This window comes from Galendromus occidentalis, unplaced genomic scaffold (assembly GCF_000255335.2).
Source record: "Galendromus occidentalis unplaced genomic scaffold, Mocc_1.1 scf7180000076500, whole genome shotgun sequence".
NCBI classification, from domain to species: domain Eukaryota; kingdom Metazoa; phylum Arthropoda; class Arachnida; order Mesostigmata; family Phytoseiidae; genus Galendromus; species Galendromus occidentalis.
In genome coordinates, this window is record NW_003804489.1 from 787,123 (window position 1) to 806,783 (window position 19,661).

General features: G+C 52.1%; 4 protein-coding genes and 1 pseudogene across 4 annotated transcripts; 2 read left to right on the plus strand and 3 right to left on the minus strand.

Moving 5' to 3' along the window:
- Positions 1-1,824: 1,824 nt before the first annotated feature.
- On the plus strand, positions 1,825-3,872 carry UQCR-C1 (Ubiquinol-cytochrome c reductase core protein 1). The gene is given in 4 exon segments (XM_003739337.1): positions 1,825-2,112; positions 2,115-2,155; positions 2,318-2,434; positions 2,665-3,872. Coding segments are annotated over 4 exon segments (1,422 nt in total). The 5' UTR covers positions 1,825-1,883; the 3' UTR covers positions 3,700-3,872.
- An 891-nt stretch (positions 3,873-4,763) lies between these two features.
- LOC100902676 (IC cytokine homolog beag) lies at positions 4,764-7,707 on the minus strand. The gene is made up of 10 exons (XM_003739372.1): positions 7,613-7,707; positions 7,215-7,413; positions 6,975-7,105; positions 6,692-6,833; positions 6,201-6,550; positions 5,885-6,103; positions 5,533-5,765; positions 5,280-5,400; positions 5,032-5,182; positions 4,764-4,944 (listed from the first exon to the last, which is right to left on the minus strand). The coding sequence occupies exons 1-10, from the start codon at positions 7,660-7,662 to the stop codon at positions 4,837-4,839; spliced, it is 1,704 nt and encodes a 567-aa protein (XP_003739420.1). The 5' UTR covers positions 7,663-7,707; the 3' UTR covers positions 4,764-4,836.
- An 853-nt stretch (positions 7,708-8,560) lies between these two features.
- Positions 8,561-9,393, minus strand: LOC108865232 (uncharacterized; annotated as a pseudogene).
- Positions 9,394-10,131: 738 nt separating this feature from the next.
- On the minus strand, positions 10,132-19,374 carry Kank (KN motif and ankyrin repeat domain-containing protein 2 kank). The gene is made up of 16 exons (XM_018642060.2): positions 19,214-19,374; positions 18,525-18,719; positions 18,121-18,306; positions 17,470-17,936; positions 16,852-17,346; positions 16,630-16,726; positions 16,352-16,541; positions 16,059-16,234; positions 15,707-15,901; positions 15,155-15,579; positions 14,322-14,409; positions 14,027-14,176; positions 13,664-13,867; positions 11,044-11,253; positions 10,841-10,939; positions 10,132-10,700 (listed from the first exon to the last, which is right to left on the minus strand). Exons 1-16 carry the CDS (start codon positions 19,235-19,237, stop codon positions 10,521-10,523), a joined length of 3,381 nt encoding a protein of 1,126 aa, XP_018497576.2. The 5' UTR covers positions 19,238-19,374; the 3' UTR covers positions 10,132-10,520.
- On the plus strand, positions 11,507-13,550 carry Cbs (Cystathionine beta-synthase). Its single transcript, XM_003739338.2, has 2 exons — positions 11,507-11,592; positions 11,933-13,550. Exon 2 carries the CDS (start codon positions 11,946-11,948, stop codon positions 13,458-13,460), a length of 1,515 nt encoding a protein of 504 aa, XP_003739386.1. The 5' UTR covers positions 11,507-11,592; positions 11,933-11,945; the 3' UTR covers positions 13,461-13,550.
- Positions 19,375-19,661: the final 287 nt, after the last annotated feature.

The following is a 19,661-nucleotide window of genomic DNA, read 5'->3' on the forward strand; positions in this document are numbered from 1 at the left end:
TTGTCCAGCGTCCTATGGGAAACCGGCGCTCCCTCCAACGTTTCCGGAGCATCGAAATCCCAGGATGCTCAGCTCCCGAAACCCGCTTCGATACCCGATAGGATCATTCGGAGGGCTCTGAAGATCGCGTCACCCTCGGGCTCCTATAGAGCAGGGATCCCCAGATTCTGAATGGGATCTTCGGGGATCCCGCCTTCCTTGAACGTGCCTTGTTGGGCGGGCGGACCTCGAATAGGATCCCGGGAACCTCCGAGACTCATCGCAGCTTCAGAGAGAATCTTTGAACGTCCTTGAGGATCGCACTCCAAATTTGAACTCGGGGCAATTTTTTTCAGAGAAGATCTCATCACTCTGACCGGCGCGATATTTCAAGGAGATCGCGCGGCGAGACAATTCAGTTCAGACCCTTTCGGTCAGAAACCATGTGAGTATCAGAAGTTTAGAGCCAGGACCTAGTGGGCCGGAAATTACCTGTGTGAGGAGCTCAATACCGATATGATGGAAGATGGACAACGATTGGTTAACCGCAGGGTTCACTTGGCTCGTTGATATCTCGAGCAGCGAAAGTGCTCGCCACTAGAGATCCGACTAGGAGTTCGTGACTTTTCTGCTTTTTCTCGGCTCTGCGAACCTTCAGTCGTAGATCTAATTTTTGAACACAGTGGTCGAACGCGAGCCACCTTCAGCGATCTCGATTTTCGACCGGAGCCTACACGGGTCTCAAATATCATCTGTTTGTTCCACTCCAAGGGTATCTGAATGTTCCATCCTTGTCTTAACCAATTAGGTCGCGCCATGGATCGGGACGACGCTCGACGTCCCTCCGTTCAGGCGCGAGCGTTCAAGGGATGCGCGATCCTCAGGAATCCTGAGGGATCCTTCCCGATATCACGAACACCGATGAAACTGGTCTGGGAATCACCTTCACATTCGGCCTGCTATTTCAGCAAAAATTCAGGACGGCGCCATCCTCATGAACCCTCCGGGATCATATCGGATATCGCGGAAGATCGTACAGGATCCCGGGATCAAAGCCTTAGACCTGTAGGACCCGCGGCCCTGACATGAGCGATTCCCCGTGATGTGATCCTATAGTGGATCGCGCTGCATCCCGGAAGAGCCGCCTAATATCGATCGAACGCCAGGGATCATCGACATTCCCGTCTCCATGTACAGATCTTATTTTTGGACTGTGCATCTCGTTATCCGAGAGCCGTGGGGTCTCCCATGGGGTAGCCAACAGCCAGTGAACGGCGTCTCTCGACACCCGTTGTCTCCTTTCGAGTTGATACCTTTATTCCGGTCTCACGTTTTTTAGTTATCAAGGCGGGACTCTCCCGCCTTCTGCCTGTAGAGTACATTACGGCCGCCGCGCGCCGATCTAGCGGAATCCGGAGCGGGACACACGATCCCCATGTGAAACTCGCGGACATCCGCGCACCCTCCGAGATGAGCGCTCAGATCCTCGATTGGGTGCTTTGGAGCACCTGAATCCCGGTTGCTAATTGATCCGATATCTGGCAGAAGAGGATCACCCGACGATGTCGCATCCTCACACTGCCCCCCTGATGTATCGATTCGCGGGCATAAACACCACACACATACTCGACGGACTCCGACCGAAACGGGAAATCCTTAATTGAGCCAGAAGTCTGTTCGTTTCGCCGCGGGCTCCTTCCGGAATTTCCGCGGCGTACCTTCGAGAATCCGTTCCAGGAGTTCTCAAGCAGCCCGCTTGAGAGGATGGAGATGGGGAACGATTGGCCTCTGCTGCCATCGGGGAAGGCCGACCGACTGGTGCTTAGCAGACGACCCTCTGCTTTTGTTTTGGTCACAGCGAGGAGGGCACTGCAAAGTCAGTTCAGTTCCCTGGAAACTTCATCATGCGTCCCTTCGCAGCGATTCTGCGCGCGGGCGCCCGTATCTCGGGTGCTCCAAAACGTTCCCTCACGCATCTGGCACGCACAACCTTCTCGCAGACTCTCCTGAACATCCCGGAGACCCGCGTGACCACCCTGTCCAATGGTGTTCGCGTTGCCACCGAGAATAATGGAGGTCCGACGGCTACCGTCGGCGTGTGGATCGATGCAGGAAGTCGATATGAAACCGAAAAACCAACGGTGTCGCTCATTTCTTGGAGCACATGGCTTTCAAGGTGAGCTAGATGTTTTCCGCGCGGGGTCACATCTATCGAATCGACCAAACGATGTCGAGCTCCGTGACATCCTGGGCTGCGATTTTGCTATGACAGAATGGTGAACTCTCTCCGAAAATCATCGGGATTCGCGTATAATAATTAGCCGTTTTCCGACTTCAGGGAACCGAGAAGCGCAGTCAGACCGATCTCGAGCTTGAGGTCGAGAACGCCGGAATGCACTTGAACGCCTACACCTCCCGGGAACAGACGGTCTACTACGCCAAATGTCTTACCAAGGTGAGAGACATTATTTTTATGGAGAAGTCCTTGGAGAGAACCGCGATATCCTCGCGGGCGCCGGGGCATGGGGGAACTCAATCCTTTTGACCTTCTTACCAGAAACTACAGAGGATCTTGACAGCTGACTGTCTTTTGCATTCCGATCCCCATGCGCCATCTCCTCAGGAAGAAAAAATCAGAGCATAATGATAATTATTCTTTTCCACTTAATTTTCGGTTAATTCCAGGACGTGGCAAAGGCGGTCGACATCATCGCCGACATCACTCAGAATCCTAAGTTGGGCGAGCAAGAAATCGAGCGCGAGCGATCTGTGATCCTCAGAGAGATGGAGGAGGTTGAAGGCAACCTTCAAGAGGTGGTGTTCGATCATCTCCACTCGGTGGCATACCAAGGAACCCCTCTCGGCATGACAATCCTCGGTCCCACTGAGAACATCAAATCCTTGAAGAAGCAGGATCTTCAGACCTACATCAAGGAGCACTACACTGGTTCTCGTCTCGTGATCGCTGGAGCCGGCGGAATCGACCACGACGAACTCGTGAAGCTCGCCGAGCAGAACTTCGGCAAAGTGTCTAACTCGATGGATCAGAAGGTCTATGACGTAATGCCCTGCCGCTACACTGGATCCGACATGAGAGTGCGTGACGACGACATGCCTTTCATGCACGCAGCCATTGCTGTCGAGGGTGCTGGCTGGAAGAATCCGGACAACATTCCTCTCATGATCGGCAACACCATGATCGGCTCGTGGGATCGCTCCCATGGAGGTGGAAACAACGCGACCTCTCGACTCGCCGCGGCTTACGCAGCCGATCCGGACCAGGTGGTTCATTCTTTCCAATCGTTCAACACCTGCTACAACGACACCGGTCTCTGGGGAATTTATTTCGTAGCGACCAACGGTGTCGAAGTTCAACGGGCGGTCCTCCAAATTCAAGAGCAGTGGATGAGGCTCGTGACCGGCGCCACCGAAGCCGATGTCACCCGAGCGAAGAACCTTCTCAAGACAAATCTCCTCCTACAGCTCGACGGAACCACATCCATCTGCGAGGATATCGGACGTCAAATGCTCTGCTACGGACGACGAATCCCTCTCCACGAACTGGAGGCTCGTATCGATGCCGTGGACGCAGCGACGCTCCGAAAGGTCTGCGAGGAGTATCTCTATGACAAGTGCCCCGTCGTCGCCGCGGTCGGTCCCGTCGAAGGTCTTCCCGATTACACGATTCTTCGGGGCCACATGTGGCAGGTTCGGCTCTAGGCGAATTCGAATTTTCATTCTAGTTAGTCGTAAGCTGGTTCGAATGACTCATTTGAGAAATGCAACCCCACGGGGAGGGGTGTCGGGACATGGGCAAATGGGCAACGGAGACGTGGGAACGAGATAACGAAGCAGTGGCATGTTGCTGCCAATAAAGTCTGGTTATAAGTCAATGAGGGCCGGCTCTCTCTTGGTAGCCTAGGGATGTCCGTGGAAGAGACGATCCGTCAACAGGGAAAACGTATCCGGATCACGCCGAATGTGTCAGTCGGGGCTCGTAAGGGAACGGATTTTTTCCGTATTCTGCAGTCACTCTGTTCCATGTTCGTGAACATGAGCCGGATATTCTGGTTCTGATCCTCATATTTCTCGTACATAAGAAAGTTCTCATAAGTCAGGCATCGTATTTGGGAAACTTCATTCAGCTCAAAGCCCTGCTCTCGACCACAGCTTTCCGGGAAGGCGGGGAGGGGCACCATGGGTAAACTGCGAAACGCCTCGACCACGCGGCTGGTGAGCGCTCACCTCGATCCCTCCATTCTGCTTCGCTGTTCGTCATGCAAACAGCCGTTCCATTAGCCAGTTCGTTCAAGCAAGGATGTAGAGATAGCCATCGTGAAAGTCTCGTCCGTGAATGCTGTTGTCAATACAAGCGTATGGCATCTCAATGAATTTGCTGAGGCAGATGCAGATTTTCCTCAGAACTGGGAAACACGTCACGAAGATGTAGACAATCGTATACAGACATGCGGATACGAGGGCGCATATCAAGGATGGGGAGAACAGTATGAGCCAGGAAAACCTGCAGATTTGGGTGTAGACCCCTCCAGGCTTCGACGACATCCGAAATCTCCGCAGGTAACTCTCTCGGATCGAGCTTCGTTTCCGTCAACGATTCGAACATTAGCTACGACTCGCGTTGCGGAGTCAATTAGTACTGACCTCATGAGTAGGCTGCGCCGTGATATTCCGAGACGAGTATTTTCCAGAATTGCCGCGAGCACTCGTCGTTCTGATTTTTGTGAGATCTTTCCGAGGGAGCGGGACTCAGAATTCGATTGAGGAACGATATACAGATTTATTCTATTGATATTTAGAGTACAAAAAGTGCAACATTGCTATCAAGTAGCCCAACAATCAGTCGTCATATTTGGCATGCTTCGAAGATTTCTCGCCATCGCCGCCTTTGCGTTTCGCTAGAATCTGAGTGATCTGCTGAAGCTCACGATCCAGTTTCATCTTATCCTGAAATCGGAGAGTGCGAATCAGTACATTTGTCGAAAGCGGAAGCCCGTTGAGAGCTCGTCGACTCAAGGATTGTAAGGAAAATACCTTTCTCGCGCCTCCCATCGGACCAGCAGCCTTGGTCGTTCTGGTTTTCCGGCCCTCTGTCATCTTGACACCGTATTGGAAAGCTGCCTTGGGCATGGCTTCCTTCTGGTCCATGTATTCAGCATACTCTTCGTGGGTTTCGAAATCCCAACTTGAGAGAGGAAGGAGCGAAAACTTAGCACAACATTCTAACGAATCCACCGAGGATATCAGGGAGACATTGTATTGCGTATGAGCGGATCCCTCACCGATTCAGTGGGCCCTTCTTCTTGCCGGTGTCCATTTTGCTGAGATCTTCCTCCTCGTCCGAATCGACGATGGCGTCATCATTTTCAGGCATCCCAGGATAACACTCGCTGTAGTAATCCTCTGAGGAATCAATACCAATTAATATCTCGAGTATGAACCGAGTATCCCGGATGAGCGACGGGTGAATCGCGAATAAAACACGCTCTACGGGCTCTACGGGCAGTATGGGATTGATCGCGATATGCTCCATACCCTGCTGGGTGAGTTTCGCAAGTCTATCCTTGAATCGCCCATCCTTCGGATCTTTCGACGTCAGAGCGTTTTTGAGCAGGGCATCCGACTGTTCTGCTTCGAGCGTTTTGGGTCCTTTGTCCTCTGGTTCATCCTTGAAATACCGCGGTCGGGCCTCTTGTTTTTCATCGCGACCACGGTCTCGCTTGTCGTCGCGCCTCGTGTCGTTCTCCCGATCCCTCCTTCGTCGATCACTAAGAAAAAGGTCCCAATCAAAATTACGATTTCAGAGTCGATCCATTCGAATGGCACAGAGTCTCGATTTCCTTCCTGCCCTGAGGAGCGGGAGTCTAACGCTGGGTTCAGCTCTTACGATTGTCTGTGACGTCTGTGGTCTCTGTCGTCGCGATCTCGATCATCTCGCTCCCGACGCTTCTCCTTCGAAGGATTATAGTCTCCGACGTCGTCGAAAATGCTGACGTCCGAATCCTTCGGCTTCCGAGGTTCCTTATTCGAGTCCGGCCGCGGCTGATTCTCCTCTTTCTCCTCGAGCCCGACACGTTTCTTGTTCTTGCGAATACTCAACCCAGATCTGGAAGGTGGGTTGGAAAGGAGGATTAGACTGGATGGAATCCAGGCGAGCGTTGAGGAGCCGGGAAAAATCCTGCTCGCGGGGCAGAGGGACTCACCGCAGGTATCCGAGAATTTGAGTAAGTTTGTTGATGACGATATCGTTCGTCGTCAGCGAGGTCGAAGCCAGCCCCATTTCAGGGCAGTCTTGCTTGCTCCTGATCAGAGCCGTGGGGATATCGCTTTCACCCTCATCCAATTCGATGACGTAGGCCATTCTTTGGGGTAGAAAGAGTTCGTTCCGCTCGACTTTCGTCGAGTTCTGAGCGAAGAGAAGCCGATTTATGTTTTTCGCCATTGCCGTGCGGAACTGCAGCTTCCCCTGTTCCTCGACTTCTTCCTTAGCTCTCTTGTCCTGACTCTGTTTCTCTTCCTGTTCGACTCTGAGAGCCTCCTCGAAATCTACCTCCTGCGAGAGAGAATGGTAAGACGTTGAAACGTGGGAACACGTACTCGATAGCTCTATCGGATGCCTAGGATCGATTCATCCCATAAACTCAATACGTAGAGCCCATCTCGAATCGAGCGGCGAATGCCCTGAAACACCCACCTCTTTCAATTCAATTTCACTGCGAACTTTCTGCAGGAGGGCATAATCTAGACCTTTCACAAGATGAGTGTGTTCCATGTCTCCTCCCAAAAATTTCGATTCCTGAATCTGTTGCTTACGGCGTTCGGCGGCGTTGAGATTCCTGACGAGAGAAGGAATAATTTTGCGTGAGTAAGCGATCCGTGAATATATTCCGAAGGTCTGAGGGGCTCATGTTCCAACATGGACGGGTACCATGCAACCCCCTCGGGAGGTTCGCGACATCGCAACTTCGCCTACTTACGACTTGAGATCCGGCGCGACAGCGTGATAGCCCGCGTTTGCGGTGATCGCTTCGTCATCAACTCCTTGTCCGTCCCGCCGCTCCTTCGCTCGGTCTCGATACTTTGACGCGAGCTCAGCCAGTTTGTCGTCCTGTGATTCAAGAGAATTTTGAATGTCACTCTCATCGTTCCAGTCTTTGGACGAGTCTACGAGGGGCAGATGGGATTTCGGCTCCCAGAGCTAGCTCAGGTTCACAAACCTCTTGTTTACGCAAATTTGCGTAGAATTGCTTTTTCTTCTTTCGATCGATCTGTGAAGCGCTTGCAGGTGTTTTCGGGGCAGGCATCGATGCTGTGGTCGACCTCTCGGTGCCGGGGCGACCCGCACCAGTGGCTCCCGATCTCGGTGTCATCATGAGTTTCCGGAAGTCCGCATTCGTCATGTTTCTGACGCTCGCTCTGTAAAATACTCGACTCAGACCAGGATAATCACACCGCATCGAGATAGGGTGTCAAGGCAAGTCCCAAATTTTATTTCAGGCAAGTATCACCAACGATACAATCGGCAGTGCGAATTGATTCCCCCAACGGCCCAGGAGGAGAAACTGTATCGCCCTTCTGCGAATAATTCCAGAACAGTCAAGCGCATCGGACTTACTCTGATGCAACGGGGAGGCCCGGTGGGGCCATCGGGTTCGAGTACTCCATCCCGACGGTGATTCTGGGAGAACTCCGGACCGGTGTCACTAATAGAGTGCAGTGCACACCGGGATGAGGGGGGAGAGGAACAACAACAGACAGAAAGGAGCGCTGCTACCCGTGGCGCGAAAATTCAAATATGCACTCGTAGCGGACCGAGCGGCTCGTCTGATCGGGATTTTCCTCGCTTCGAGGAGGACGCTGCGAATCCCTCTCCAGGGCAAGCGACCTCAATTAACTCGACCTAATACATCGTCATAGATTTCCTCGGCTCGTTGATCGATGAAGGTGAGCTACTAATTGCTCGATAGGACTGATCGAGCAGGTCTCCCGTCTCCCGGGGGCTCCCTCCTCGCGCTCACGGGGTACTATATGGCGTGAAGCCAGATTCGCTGACGTCCGCTGCTCTTCGGGAACGATTCCGGAATTTCTCGAGACTGTCGGCTTACGCCAGTCTTGCTTAGCCCGGACTTCGGGTCGACGGAACTCAGCTCAAACACGCGATCAGGAACTTGGAGTTGTACGTCGGGATTCTAGGACGACGGCATCTGATGCACCACCGGAAAGCTTCTCGTCGAGATACCCGCTCATGTTTGACTCTCCCTTCCGTCCTTGGCGGGCCTGAGAAGAGCTCGGGCTCGTTCAAGGACTCGCAAGCGATGGAACCTGCGATGGAACCAAGGACATACCGCGTATTCGAACCAAAGGGCCACCGCGATTCCCGCAGATCCTAAAAATCATCTCGACGTGAGCTCCGCGAAGCTAGAGATATTCAAACCTACACCTGATCGTCTAGTTGCCGGGCATCGAGGGTTGCTTGCAAGACAGTCATCGCGGATTCTTCAGCACTGTTCATTTATTGGAGTGAAAACGCTACGGGGATGAAAGAGCTATCCTTTCCTTGGCTTCAATGATCGCAATGTTCTCCAGTTTTGCAAACCGTGTGGTAGATGTGGTGAGCTTCCTCGACGCCATTCTCCATCGCGTGCTTGATTAGTTTCCGAGCTTCTCTGGAAAGGGGAGATCCAGAGTAAATTTCGGAGTCGATATCCGATGAGAGGGCTCATCTTCCCGTCCGGAACGCTGCTGGATACTTACCCCTTCTGAACATCGGTCGGCAGTCCCTGCATGTGGCCAACAGCCAGGTTGTACGCTGAATGCGGATGACCTTGGTCCGCGGACTTTCGGAACCATCTCATGGCCTCTGCATGATCTTTTTCCACACCTAATCGGAGAATCACTTAGGTTCTCTTGGAATCATCCGACCCCTGGAAGATATCCACATACTCAAATGCGACGGGAGATCTACCGGTATTCACCTGAGCCGTTGAGGTATCGATGGGCGAGGACATGCTGGGCTTGAGGATGGCCGAGATTCGCGTAAATTTTCGCCGTCTGGAGGTGGACGAGTTCATCGTGCCGCCAACAGAACCACAACAGGAACACCAACAGGGCTACCCCGAATATCTGGAGGCGACAGTGCTCTCTTATGGAATCGAATCTCCTCAACATTCCGAAACGCTGATCTTTGGCCTTGCGGCTGATCAGCGGTAAGAAGTTTCACAGCGGTCATGCGAGCTCGCGCTATCTTACCTCGAGACAGGTTATCCATAGCGGGTCCTTCGTTTGTCTAGCGATGTGAAGTTTCTCTTCTTCCACAATCAGTGGTTCCTGTTCCTCCGGCACGGGGGAACATTTTGATATGGACGGACGTTTGGCCCTGTTACGAATCTGCGGCATATTTCAGTCTGTTGGGCTGTCGCCCGAGTGGTGAGCTGGCAGAGTGTGGGCTCATCCGCGAGGGGGTACGTGGACTAGAGCGGTCACACTTGGAGAAACTCACATCACGCATGCTCACGGGAGCGCGCCACTGTGCGGGATCGCAATCGTCGATACACGGAGCGGACGCGACTCGTTCATTCACGACGGAAAAGCGAGCCTCGGGAGTACGCTGCAGAAGCCGAGAACCAGATGGACTCTGATACTGAGCGGAGATCTTTTAAGGAGGAATTCCAAAGGGACCCAATGACTCGAATGGACGGAGCCGTGTCCCTCTGACCAGCTCCGGCGGGTTTATACGGATCGATCCCGAGGCTCTGACGACGCTCTGGAGAGAATGAGTTGCCGATTCTGCCCGTCTTCGCAGGGTCCCCCGTGGCCCTTGGGGCTGGGGTTGACCTGATATTTCCATATTCAGCCATGTGAAGGGTGCGCTTGTCGACCATACTCGCTGACGATTCGATCCATCAGATCCGAATTCTCTTCCAAGAATTTGCCTCGTTCACGCCTTCCCAGGAATTTCTCCAGTCCCACCAGGGGGGAAGATCGCCACGCCCAAGTTTTGAAAACATTTCTCGAGGTCATGCCGCGGCTTCGGCAATTTTAATTTCTCGACTGAGCGGCCAGGGCCTGCTCGCTGAGGAGCAGATCCGCGGGTTCGGGTCACCAGCATAATGAAGACCAGAAGTAACATTAAAACTCCGTTAACCTCGGTTTATTCAGCGTACGCGTTATTCATTTGAAATCGACAGTCATTTTGACACTGGCACGTCCGAGACAACTCGCTCCGGTGAGTCAATCAAGGTTGTTGAAGAAGCCTTCTGCTAAAGGTTATGCTCAACTCAAGCTCATTCGGGGTAGCTGATATGAATTGTATAATCAACGACATTCTCGAAGTCCCGATGGAGTTCCAATCAATGAATGTTAACAATGATTTGTTTGGGAATGCGAATCGTTTTCTTTCAGACGATCCGTTCTGGCGATCCACAAATCCATCGTAGACATAACGGTGATTGATTTCATTCGAAAAATGACTATCTATACTCTAGGTATCGTCCACGGATTCCCAACTCTGAGCCAGAACCTCCCTAGAACCATGCTCTACTGAAACTCGACACAGACGACGTCGATCCTTTCCGCGATCTGGAGGGTGACGGCGGCGGTGGAGTTCGAGATGGTCGACTCGGTGGAGGAGTTCTGGAGGGTCTGGATGGCGGAGGCGTCGCTCGAGGTGAGATTCGAGACTTTCGTCCACGAAGAGACGAGTACTGAAAATTGGAATTTCATTCGTTAAGCACGAGTTCTCGATGGGGATCTGCGTCAGGAAAGGGTGCACCAGACTCGGACAGAGACTCGAACGCGGGATCTCGATGTGAAAATCGAATGACAGCTAGATCGAGGTGCTCACGGGTGAATTTCCTCGAGAGAAGTTCGAACTGGCGTAGATTAGCAGCGCCGTGTCTTTGTGACCAGCTTCCATGGCGATAGACAGAGCGGTTTGGCCGTCCTACGATTTGAAGGTTCAATTAGAATCATCTTCGTACTCGTCGGAGGGGAATGAGTTCCGTGAAATACGAAGTCACAGGCGAGAGAGAGGGAGAGTATTCTCACATTATCAGCGATGTTGATTTCGACGTCGGGATTGGCCAAAAGTATCCGAACTACATCGATGTATCCGTGTTCGGCGGCGCACATCAACGCAGTGGATCCGTCGTTGTCCTGCGTATTCGGATCCGCATCGGCGTCAAGCAGCATTTTGACCATTTCACCCTTGCCGTGCGAGGCAGCTAACATCAGTGCAGTCTGTCCATTCTGAGAAGCCTGCGCGGGAGAGAAATAATATATTTAGCGTATTACTGTGAGCCGAGATTTCAACGCCCCACTTCCCGCCTTCTTCGACAAGAGCGCGCAGAAGGAATTCGAATTCGGGACATTCTGAAAGTTTCGCATAAACTCCCATGGGATATTCCCGCCGGTGAATTGATGGCTGGATCGCGGAGCGGGGAGAGAGCGAATTCACGGAGGAAGCTCTCGCCCATTGTTGGAGAGGGAGACGAGAAACATTCGATCTGCTAGACACCGGTGGAGTGCATCCAGCGGAAACTTGCTGGCGCTCAATAGAACGTGGAGCTGTTCCCGACCGCTCTGATTCGTTCCTAAGTAAGTAGCTCATCATGATGAATTCCTAGTTCGCTTTGTCCTACCAATGAACCCGGGTCGCTCCGGTTTGAAGGAGGATGCCCCCGTGCTTGTGTTTACGCTGGCGCAGCGCTTTGCGTGAGTGTCTCCACCGTAGTTTTACAAATGCGGTCCGGGGCTTATTTCTCCGAATACCACCGAAATCGCGTTCCATTGATTCGTTCTGCAATCATTCGCCGCATTTCCGCCGTCGGATGCATAGCGCAGCTGTGCCGTCGAGAGAGCCTCATGTCTCACTAAGTGCACTTCATTCTTCATCGATGACATGCAATCGAATTATTCAACTCTTGTTTGCTTGCAGAATCTACGTGAAGATGGCGTACCGATACAACACCTTCGAAGATCCTCACGGTACTCTACCCGATGCGGTCATGAAGTGCGAATGGCCGTCTGAGACCAGAAAGAATCCGCACAGACACAACAAGTCCACGACGAGACCACCGATATGCGATACGATTCTCGACGTCGTTGGACAAACGCCTCTGGTCCGTCTGAATAAAATTCCAGAGGCAGAGGGCATCGAGTGCGAGATGTTGGTCAAATGTGAGTTCTTCAACCCGGGTGGCAGTGTCAAAGATCGGATCGCGTTGAGAATGGTCGAGGAAGCCGAAAAAGACGGCGTGCTCAAACCGGGCTCCACGATCATCGAGCCAACGTCTGGCAACACCGGGATCGGTTTGGCGCTCGCTGCCGCAGTGAAGGGCTACAAATGTATAATTGTCATCCCGGAAAAAATGAGCAATGAGAAAATCGATGTTTTGAGAGGACTCGGTGCTCGAATCATCCGATCCCGCACCAGCGCCGGATTCACCGATCCGGACTCTCACGTCGGGATCGCCATGAAGTTGTGCAAGGAAATCCCCGGTGCCGTGATCCTGGATCAGTACCGGAATCCTTACAATCCGATCGCGCATTTCGACACAACGGCCGAGGAAATTCTGCAGCAATGTGATGGAAAATTGGACATGGTCGTCGTTTCCGCGGGGACCGGCGGAACTTTCACCGGGATTGCCAAGAAGTTCAGGGAAAAACTACCGTCTTGTAAAATCGTGGCACTCGATCCCCATGGCTCGATCCTCGCCGATTCGTACGAAAAAAGCAGACCGGGCGTGGATTTCTACGAGGTCGAAGGTATCGGATACGATTTCATCCCTTCGGTACTCGATGTCAATCTGGCCGACTCGTGGCTGCGAACGGACGATACAGAGAGCTTCGAGATGGCTCGCCGTCTCATCAGAGACGAAGGACTGCTATGTGGAGGAAGTTCCGGTGCTGCGCTAGCGGGTGCCCTCAGGGCGGCGAAGACTCTGAACAAAAGTCAACGCTGCGTTGTTGTCCTCCCCGACGGTGTTCGGAACTACATGACCAAGTTTCTGTCGAGCGAGTGGATGGTTGAGAGGAACTTCGCCAAACGGGAGTTTTCCGAACCGGCGTCAAAACCTTCGTGGTACGACAAACCTCTGAGGTCTTTCCCGATTCAACCCGCGGTCGTCTTGCCGCCAGGAGCGACCTTCGCGCACGCGAAGATGGAATTCTCCAACAAGCCACACGTGTCCTGCATCTTGGTCGACGACGGTCGGTACAAAACCTCCTACGGATACATTTCCAAGACCGACGTCCTCAAGGCCATGACGAGCATTGAAGGTACCAAGAAGAAAATCGAAGGGCCTTCCCGCGTGCCGGTCCTACCAATCGACGAGGGAACACTCGGACAACTGTATGACATTATCCTTCAGGCTCCGGCTTGCGTTATCGTCGACGCTAATCGAGAGGTTGAAGGTCTCGCGGACAGTTCTATGTTCCTGAGCTTCATCGAAGCCATCGAGTGAGTGAGCAGAGCGGCTCGTGATCATATAAGATATCGCTCATCAATAGGTTCCTAAGATCGACGCAAATAAATTCGAAGCTGACCAGGGGCACACAGTGTTTTGTATGGATAGCGGACTTTACAATGGAGTAATGTTCGTGGGGCTATGGAGGAGCCCAACTGCGTCTTCGTTTTCTTTATACGAGGGTCGGAAAACTAGCGTACCTTCGAATTGACGTCACCAGTGGCAAACAGTCTTTGAACTGTCACTTTGTGGGAGTCATTGTCGACGTCGGCGAGTGCGACAAGCATGACAGGCGTGTACCCGGCTTTGTTCTGCTTGTTGACATCCGTCACTTTTGAGTCGAGAAGTCTGGTCACCACGGAGAAATTGCCATGCGATACGGCATAATGAAGCGCAGTATTGCCCTGGAATTTGAAAGAAAAGCTGGTCAGTTTTCCGTTTCGCGGCGATATAGTAGGCCCTATGGGAACGGTGTGTCCATCCTCGGTCTTCCAGTAATTTTCCGCCGTCAGCTCCCGAAGGATCCATAAGGCATAGTCCGATGGGTTCTCTGACGTAATTACATTGTTGTCCGCCATGTTGACGATGCGATGCAGCAGGTGATTGGACATCTTATCGAATTCTTCCAGATAGTCTTGAATCTGATAGGGATCGATGTCGACGCGATTTGTCACTTTGAACCATTCAGTCTGAATGGTCTGCAACGCTGATTTCTGCAAACAATTGAACCCTTCCGTGAGCAAATCCACCGCCCTGGATTCTAATCTCACCACTCTAGCGGCCCAGCTTCCACGATGAGGAGGGAAGCGTCTCTGTGGATTTCTCTACGAGTCGATTCGAAGAACGTCGGAATCTCACCAATTTGTTCGGATCGCTGTTTTCAGGTCGTTGGAGATACTCGTTGAGGATGTTGCATGCGATGTCCATGTCTCGGCTCAGGGTGTGCCTTCAATGGGACAATTGTTCAGTTCCAGAGAAACGGGGAGAGAATCTACACTCTCCCGAGTCTTCCACACAATCGGATCCGGGCTCTCGCTCTGGGTCATTAGTCTAAGGAAGCTCTCGAGAAGCTAGATAGCCTTCAAGCGAACGACTTACTTGTCACGTGCAGTCTCCCTACTGCGGGTCAGGCCAGGGGGTGAATAGCTGAAGCTCTCATATATGCCAACACTGCTTCCGCTATCACTGCATCCGCTACTACTGTGGCACACTACCAAACTACCAGCCGGGTCTACAGCAAGCAAAGCAGCTCCAGTCTCGACAGGTGTCGGGATGTGACAAATGATTCGACCCACAGGCACGAAAGCGTCCTCGTCGTCCGAGGACGAGTCCGACATGTAGTCGCTCTCGAAGCCGTCACTTGTACCTCTAAGGAGAGTTAGCAAGCAGGAGTTAATTTTGGGTTCGGATCCACCGCTTCCAATGCTGATGATAATGATAACTAGGTGGATGTTGATGGAATGATCTCAAAAAGCATTGTCATAGATCGCATCGCCGCAAATGTACTGCGCGAGGGAATGACGCGATCTCCCAAAATGTAGTAGATTACGGAAAGCAATTCTGCCAATTATTTTCGCCGGTGATCACACCAGAGGCATTCGCGATGATAACGATTGTGAGATCGATAATAATGATGATGATGATGAGAAAGCAATCACTGAGTCAAACCGACTCCCGAGTTCTAGACTTACTTTCCGCCTGTCCTTTCCGCGGGTTCGGGGAGACTTTGATTCTGCGCGAGAATTTGTTGGTCGTCTACGCTAACGTCGCGCCTCAACGACTTGGTGACGCTGTCAAAAGCTGCGGGTTTCGCCCTGCGAGGCGGAGCTCGCGGTCCCCGTTGGTTGAGCTTAGGGATTCGACTCTGCAGGCTCGGCACGATGGGGTCGTGTTCGTTCTTGTCGATGAAGTCCTTCGCAACGCTCTCTATCGCACAGTTGCATTTGTCGCAGAGACGAACGGCTCCGGTAATATGACTCACTGACGAGGCCGATGAGGTCCTGGACAAAGCCGCACCGGCTGAGGTTCCGGACGCTTGCGGCGGGAAACACAGAGGTTCTATGATGGAATGATCGGTCATGACTCCGACCTCTTCGGTTGCTTTCCTCGGCGTTTCCTGGAATGACGGATTCGATACACTCCGGGTATGCGGAAGCGTCGGGCTGGGAACTACGTAACGTTTCCGCATGCATCTCGATTGGGACGACGTTATACAAACTGAATCTCATGGACTCGGGCTCTACCTTTTCCGCGAAAACGTCCTCGTCTCCCATGCCGCAATCTATGCGCTCCACATCGCAGCGCTCGCACGGGATCGCGATGAGCTTGAGAACGAAATGAAAACAATTGAGCGTCAAGCACGGCGGTATGAGCAGAAAATATGTCACGAGGCGGACCGACGCGCGGAAAATCAGAACACCTAATTTCTCGATCGCCCCCTGCATTGCAAACGGGTCGGAGATCCCCGAAGGCTCAACCCATCGTCGCAGTGGAGGGCGTCGAGCAGACGGCCGCGGCACCGTCAAGGGTCTGAGACGAAACTTTTACGAATGAGAAAAATCGGGGGAATCATATCGGGATGCTCAGTTCTCTCACCTCAGTGATATCCTCGCAGTACGGGTCGTCGGTGAGGACGTATTTATCGCATGTCTCGAGAGGTTCCTTCGAACTCTGAACGTTGCTTTCCGTCAATATATTGCACTGGACACCGCCATCCCTCTTGTTTTTGACGCCACAACGATTGCAGCACTCGTCGTATATCGTTATTTCACCTAAATCAAGGTATATTTGAATGCACCGGGATACGACCACGGAGCGCGATCGCGAATGAGTCACGAATGCTCCCCTAATCCATCCGAGCCCTTATCACCGTCTCCCATGGGACTCACCGGTTCCCACGCTGCGTAACCGTTTGCTGGAACAGCTATCACAGACCGAGTGCCGAACATCGAAATCTCCGCTGGCTACGGAATTCGTATTCGTCTGGAGCCGTTCACTCTGAGTTCCGACTTGACGCTGGCTCAGCCGAGAATCGCTTTGACACGAAGAGTCCCGTGTGCGGACTAGTTCCGGATTGACCTGTTGAGCGCGGAACGTCTCGAATAGAATCCGCAGACACATCTGCGATGAGCGAGTTCGCGAAATAGGCAGCGATCGATCTACATACCTGGACGCTTTGCGAGATTGTGACGGCATACGAACTCTGGACACCGACGCTCCTGGTGAAATTCTTCGGTTTCGGGGGAGGTGACGGAGCAGTTTTTCTGCGGGAAATGCCAAGTCAGCATAAAGGACAATCTTCTCGCAGAGGACCACTGATTCGATCGTTCACGAAATGAGCCTTTGTCGCATGTCGGATGGCGATAAAAAAATCCGAATGCGAACTCACCTGGACATCGACGGGGATTCGGCCATGGGATCCGTGGACTGATTACGGGTTGACGAAGGCACTGTTGACGTGCTGACCGAATACGATCGCGTCAGCTTTCGCTTTTCGCATTCTTCACAAGGCTTCGGAAGGATTGAAGTTCCATCCAACACGTCAAAAGTGAATGTTTCTTTTGGTGTTTTCTTAGGTGGCTCCTCAGAATCCGTGTTGACGGAAGTCGATCTTAGCGAGCGTTTACGTCTTTCTGAGCAGTCCGAACAGTCCTTCGCTTTCTCAGGGGTTGTCTGAGTCGCCGATGTTCTCGGGTAGCGCTTGGGTCTTAATAAACTTTCATTGCATTGATCACACAGGTGCTTTTTCTCAGACACTTCGCGTAAGGGGGGCGGCAAAGGAGATGAGGATCCCACTCCCGCGTGACGTGTGTGGACCATGTCGGTGTGGGTACCTCGATCTCGGGTTTCGGCACAGCAGTTGATCCCGGTATGATTATAGAATCTGAAAACAACCAGAATTCAGAGGATCTTCCCGGAGTACGGTATGGGCTTTCGTGGGATGCTCAGTCGACCGATGGGAGTGTCATCGGATCGATCCAGTGATGCGCAGGGTAGAATAACTCACTTGGGGATAATCAAGGGCTCGTTGACCGAAGCGTCTTTGAGATAGTCGGCGATATCTTGCGAAGAATCGCCTTCTGTCTTGTAGCGCGGTTGGCCGGTGGCTTCGTCCCATAACTCGTCTTTCAATAAAATTGCGGACGATTCGTTGTCCGCCGCCGATCTTCTGCCCCGCGAAAGGGTCGGCGACGAAGATCGCAAAGGAGCAAGTCTGGGTATAGACTCTTCTGAATGAATCGGAGGCACGCGAGGCGGCTCACGGGGTGGCGTAAGCGTTTTGATTTGGAGAAGTGATGGGATTCTCAACTGGTTTAGAGTCTCATCTCCGGTATGAGATTCGCCAGCAGAAGTTATATCCAGTATCGACGAAATTGAAGGGGATCCCGTCACTGCGGAATCGTCACCGCGGTTCTTGGCTCTCAACTGAAGTTTCAGTAGGCGTTTCTCCTCCTTGAGAACCGACAATTTGACCTAATCAAGAAACTTGGTGAGAAATCAAACGTCTCGCAGTGCGGTCGCGAATGTATCCGTTTCCGGGAGAGAGATATTTTTTTTTGTTCATAAGCACTGAATGCTATTGCAATAATGACTCTAGGAGGCCGCGATCAGCGATTTTTAGTAATAGCTGCCGCCTCTAGAAGCTGCGTCAAGCTACCTGAAGTACCGGGACGTCTTTGAGTTGTAGTTCAAGGTCGCGCATTTTCTCCAAGCACGACGATAGCTGGTTACGGATTTTAGAAAGCGCTGTGCGGTCTATTGAGATCCGGGAAGACGGAGGCGAGTCGCTCCCCGCTGGACTCAGAGAAGCTAGAGTCATTTCGAGTTGCCTCGACGCGACGCTCTGGTGAAATCGAAGCGGTTTTGCGCGTGGTTAGTCCCATGTCAGATATCGTTTCTCGGTAACCGGAGCGATGCGTTTTCCACTACGTGACCCAGTCACGTACAGCATCCATATCGAGTGAGCATTCCGCGCTGATTAAAAGCGAATCAATTCGCTTTGGATATTAGTGAGCGGAATCTCTATCGACTCGAGGGGAGGTTTCTCTCCTGACAACTTACGTTCGAGGAGGGATAATTCAAACTCGATATAGTTTCGATGGATCCGGTCGAAGAGACCGAATCCGTTCGTTGGCGTATCGATACGAAACCGTCGTCTTCGTCGAGGTCCTGATAGTCGCCGAAGATCATGTCCAGGAGCTTTTCAGCTTTCTGCTGTTCTTCTTTCGTGTAGACATGACGTCTGCCCTCCGGAAGCTAAAGGTGCCAGAATTTTTTGTTAGACATTGTGATCGTCGGCTTCAGAATTTTCCATTTAAAGTCGTAATCTGACATTCTGGAGACGTCCCCGGATCGTTGTAATGTGCTCAAAATAAGAAAGTAAGAAAAAGTGCACCGCAAACGACGGTATGCCGTCATTCCGACACTGTGGACTTCAGTTCTCGTAAAAGAAACTTGTCAGGGTCGAAAGGTGGAAGTGAGATTTTTAGTACTCGTAGTTCTGTTTCCGAATGGAAGCTATTGAGATTCTCCTTGAAAGAGAGAAGTTACGGAGCGATGATGACATCCAATTGATATATCAGCCGGATCGCCCGGGCGTTTTCCAACGGCAGATACGCGAATCGCGTCCGATCTCTCCGAAAAACGATCTCGCCACCGATGAGGCACCAAAATAAATCAATTCATCAGTTTAGGATAACGAGACACTCAGGAGCACGAGCACTTGCGGGAAATAGTCCACAGGCACGAACCTTCCACCAGTCACCGCGGAACATTACGCGAGTGGCGATCGCGCGGGAACGCTCCTAGGGTAGAAAAAATTGGTCCCATTTGTAAGCCAGGGGCAATAACTCATAACACTCGACTCTCTGGTCGAGAGCGGCTGTTTCGAGCAAAGGCTATAAACGAGTGTCTAATGCTCTTAATGTCTCTGTTGAGATTGCCCTGGATCTCACGGCATCGCTCGCTATCGACACCGAATTGTTCGACTCTGAATCGTTTGAACGGTCATCGTCGTGACCCAAAAGGATTCGAACGGTTGTAATTAATAGCTTTCGGATATGATCTTAGCGATGGGTAGATCGATTTGAGGATGAAGTTTTAAGGTAGATACGTAGACTTCAACGACGGCTGTCGGGCGTAGGGTGGGTATACCATTGATCCCCGGGATTTCAGATTGTTACCTTTGAGAGGAGCGAG

What these genes read in the sequence shown, in the direction of transcription:
- Kank (XM_018642060.2), bottom strand. Translation starts at nt 19,237, where the DNA reads ATGTTCCGCGGTGACTGGTGGAAG. An exon ending in TCCGCGGTGACTGGTGGAAG is followed by an intron (nt 18,720 to 19,213) that starts GTTCGTGCCTGT and finishes TGGCACCTTTAG; the next exon opens with CTTCCGGAGGGCAGACGTCA. An exon ending in CAATCTCGCAAAGCGTCCAG is followed by an intron (nt 16,542 to 16,629) that starts GTATGTAGATCG and finishes CGCGCTCAACAG; the next exon opens with GTCAATCCGGAACTAGTCCG.
- Cbs (XM_003739338.2), top strand. Translation starts at nt 11,946, where the DNA reads ATGGCGTACCGATACAACACCTTCGAAGATCCTCACGGTACTCTACCC.
- LOC100902676 (XM_003739372.1), bottom strand. Translation starts at nt 7,662, where the DNA reads ATGGAGTACTCGAACCCGATGGCCCCACCGGGCCTCCCCGTTGCATCA. An exon ending in GTCGCGCCGGATCTCAAGTC is followed by an intron (nt 6,834 to 6,974) that starts GTAAGTAGGCGA and finishes TTCTCTCGTCAG; the next exon opens with GAATCTCAACGCCGCCGAAC. An exon ending in CACAGACGTCACAGACAATC is followed by an intron (nt 5,766 to 5,884) that starts GTAAGAGCTGAA and finishes CCTTTTTCTTAG; the next exon opens with TGATCGACGAAGGAGGGATC.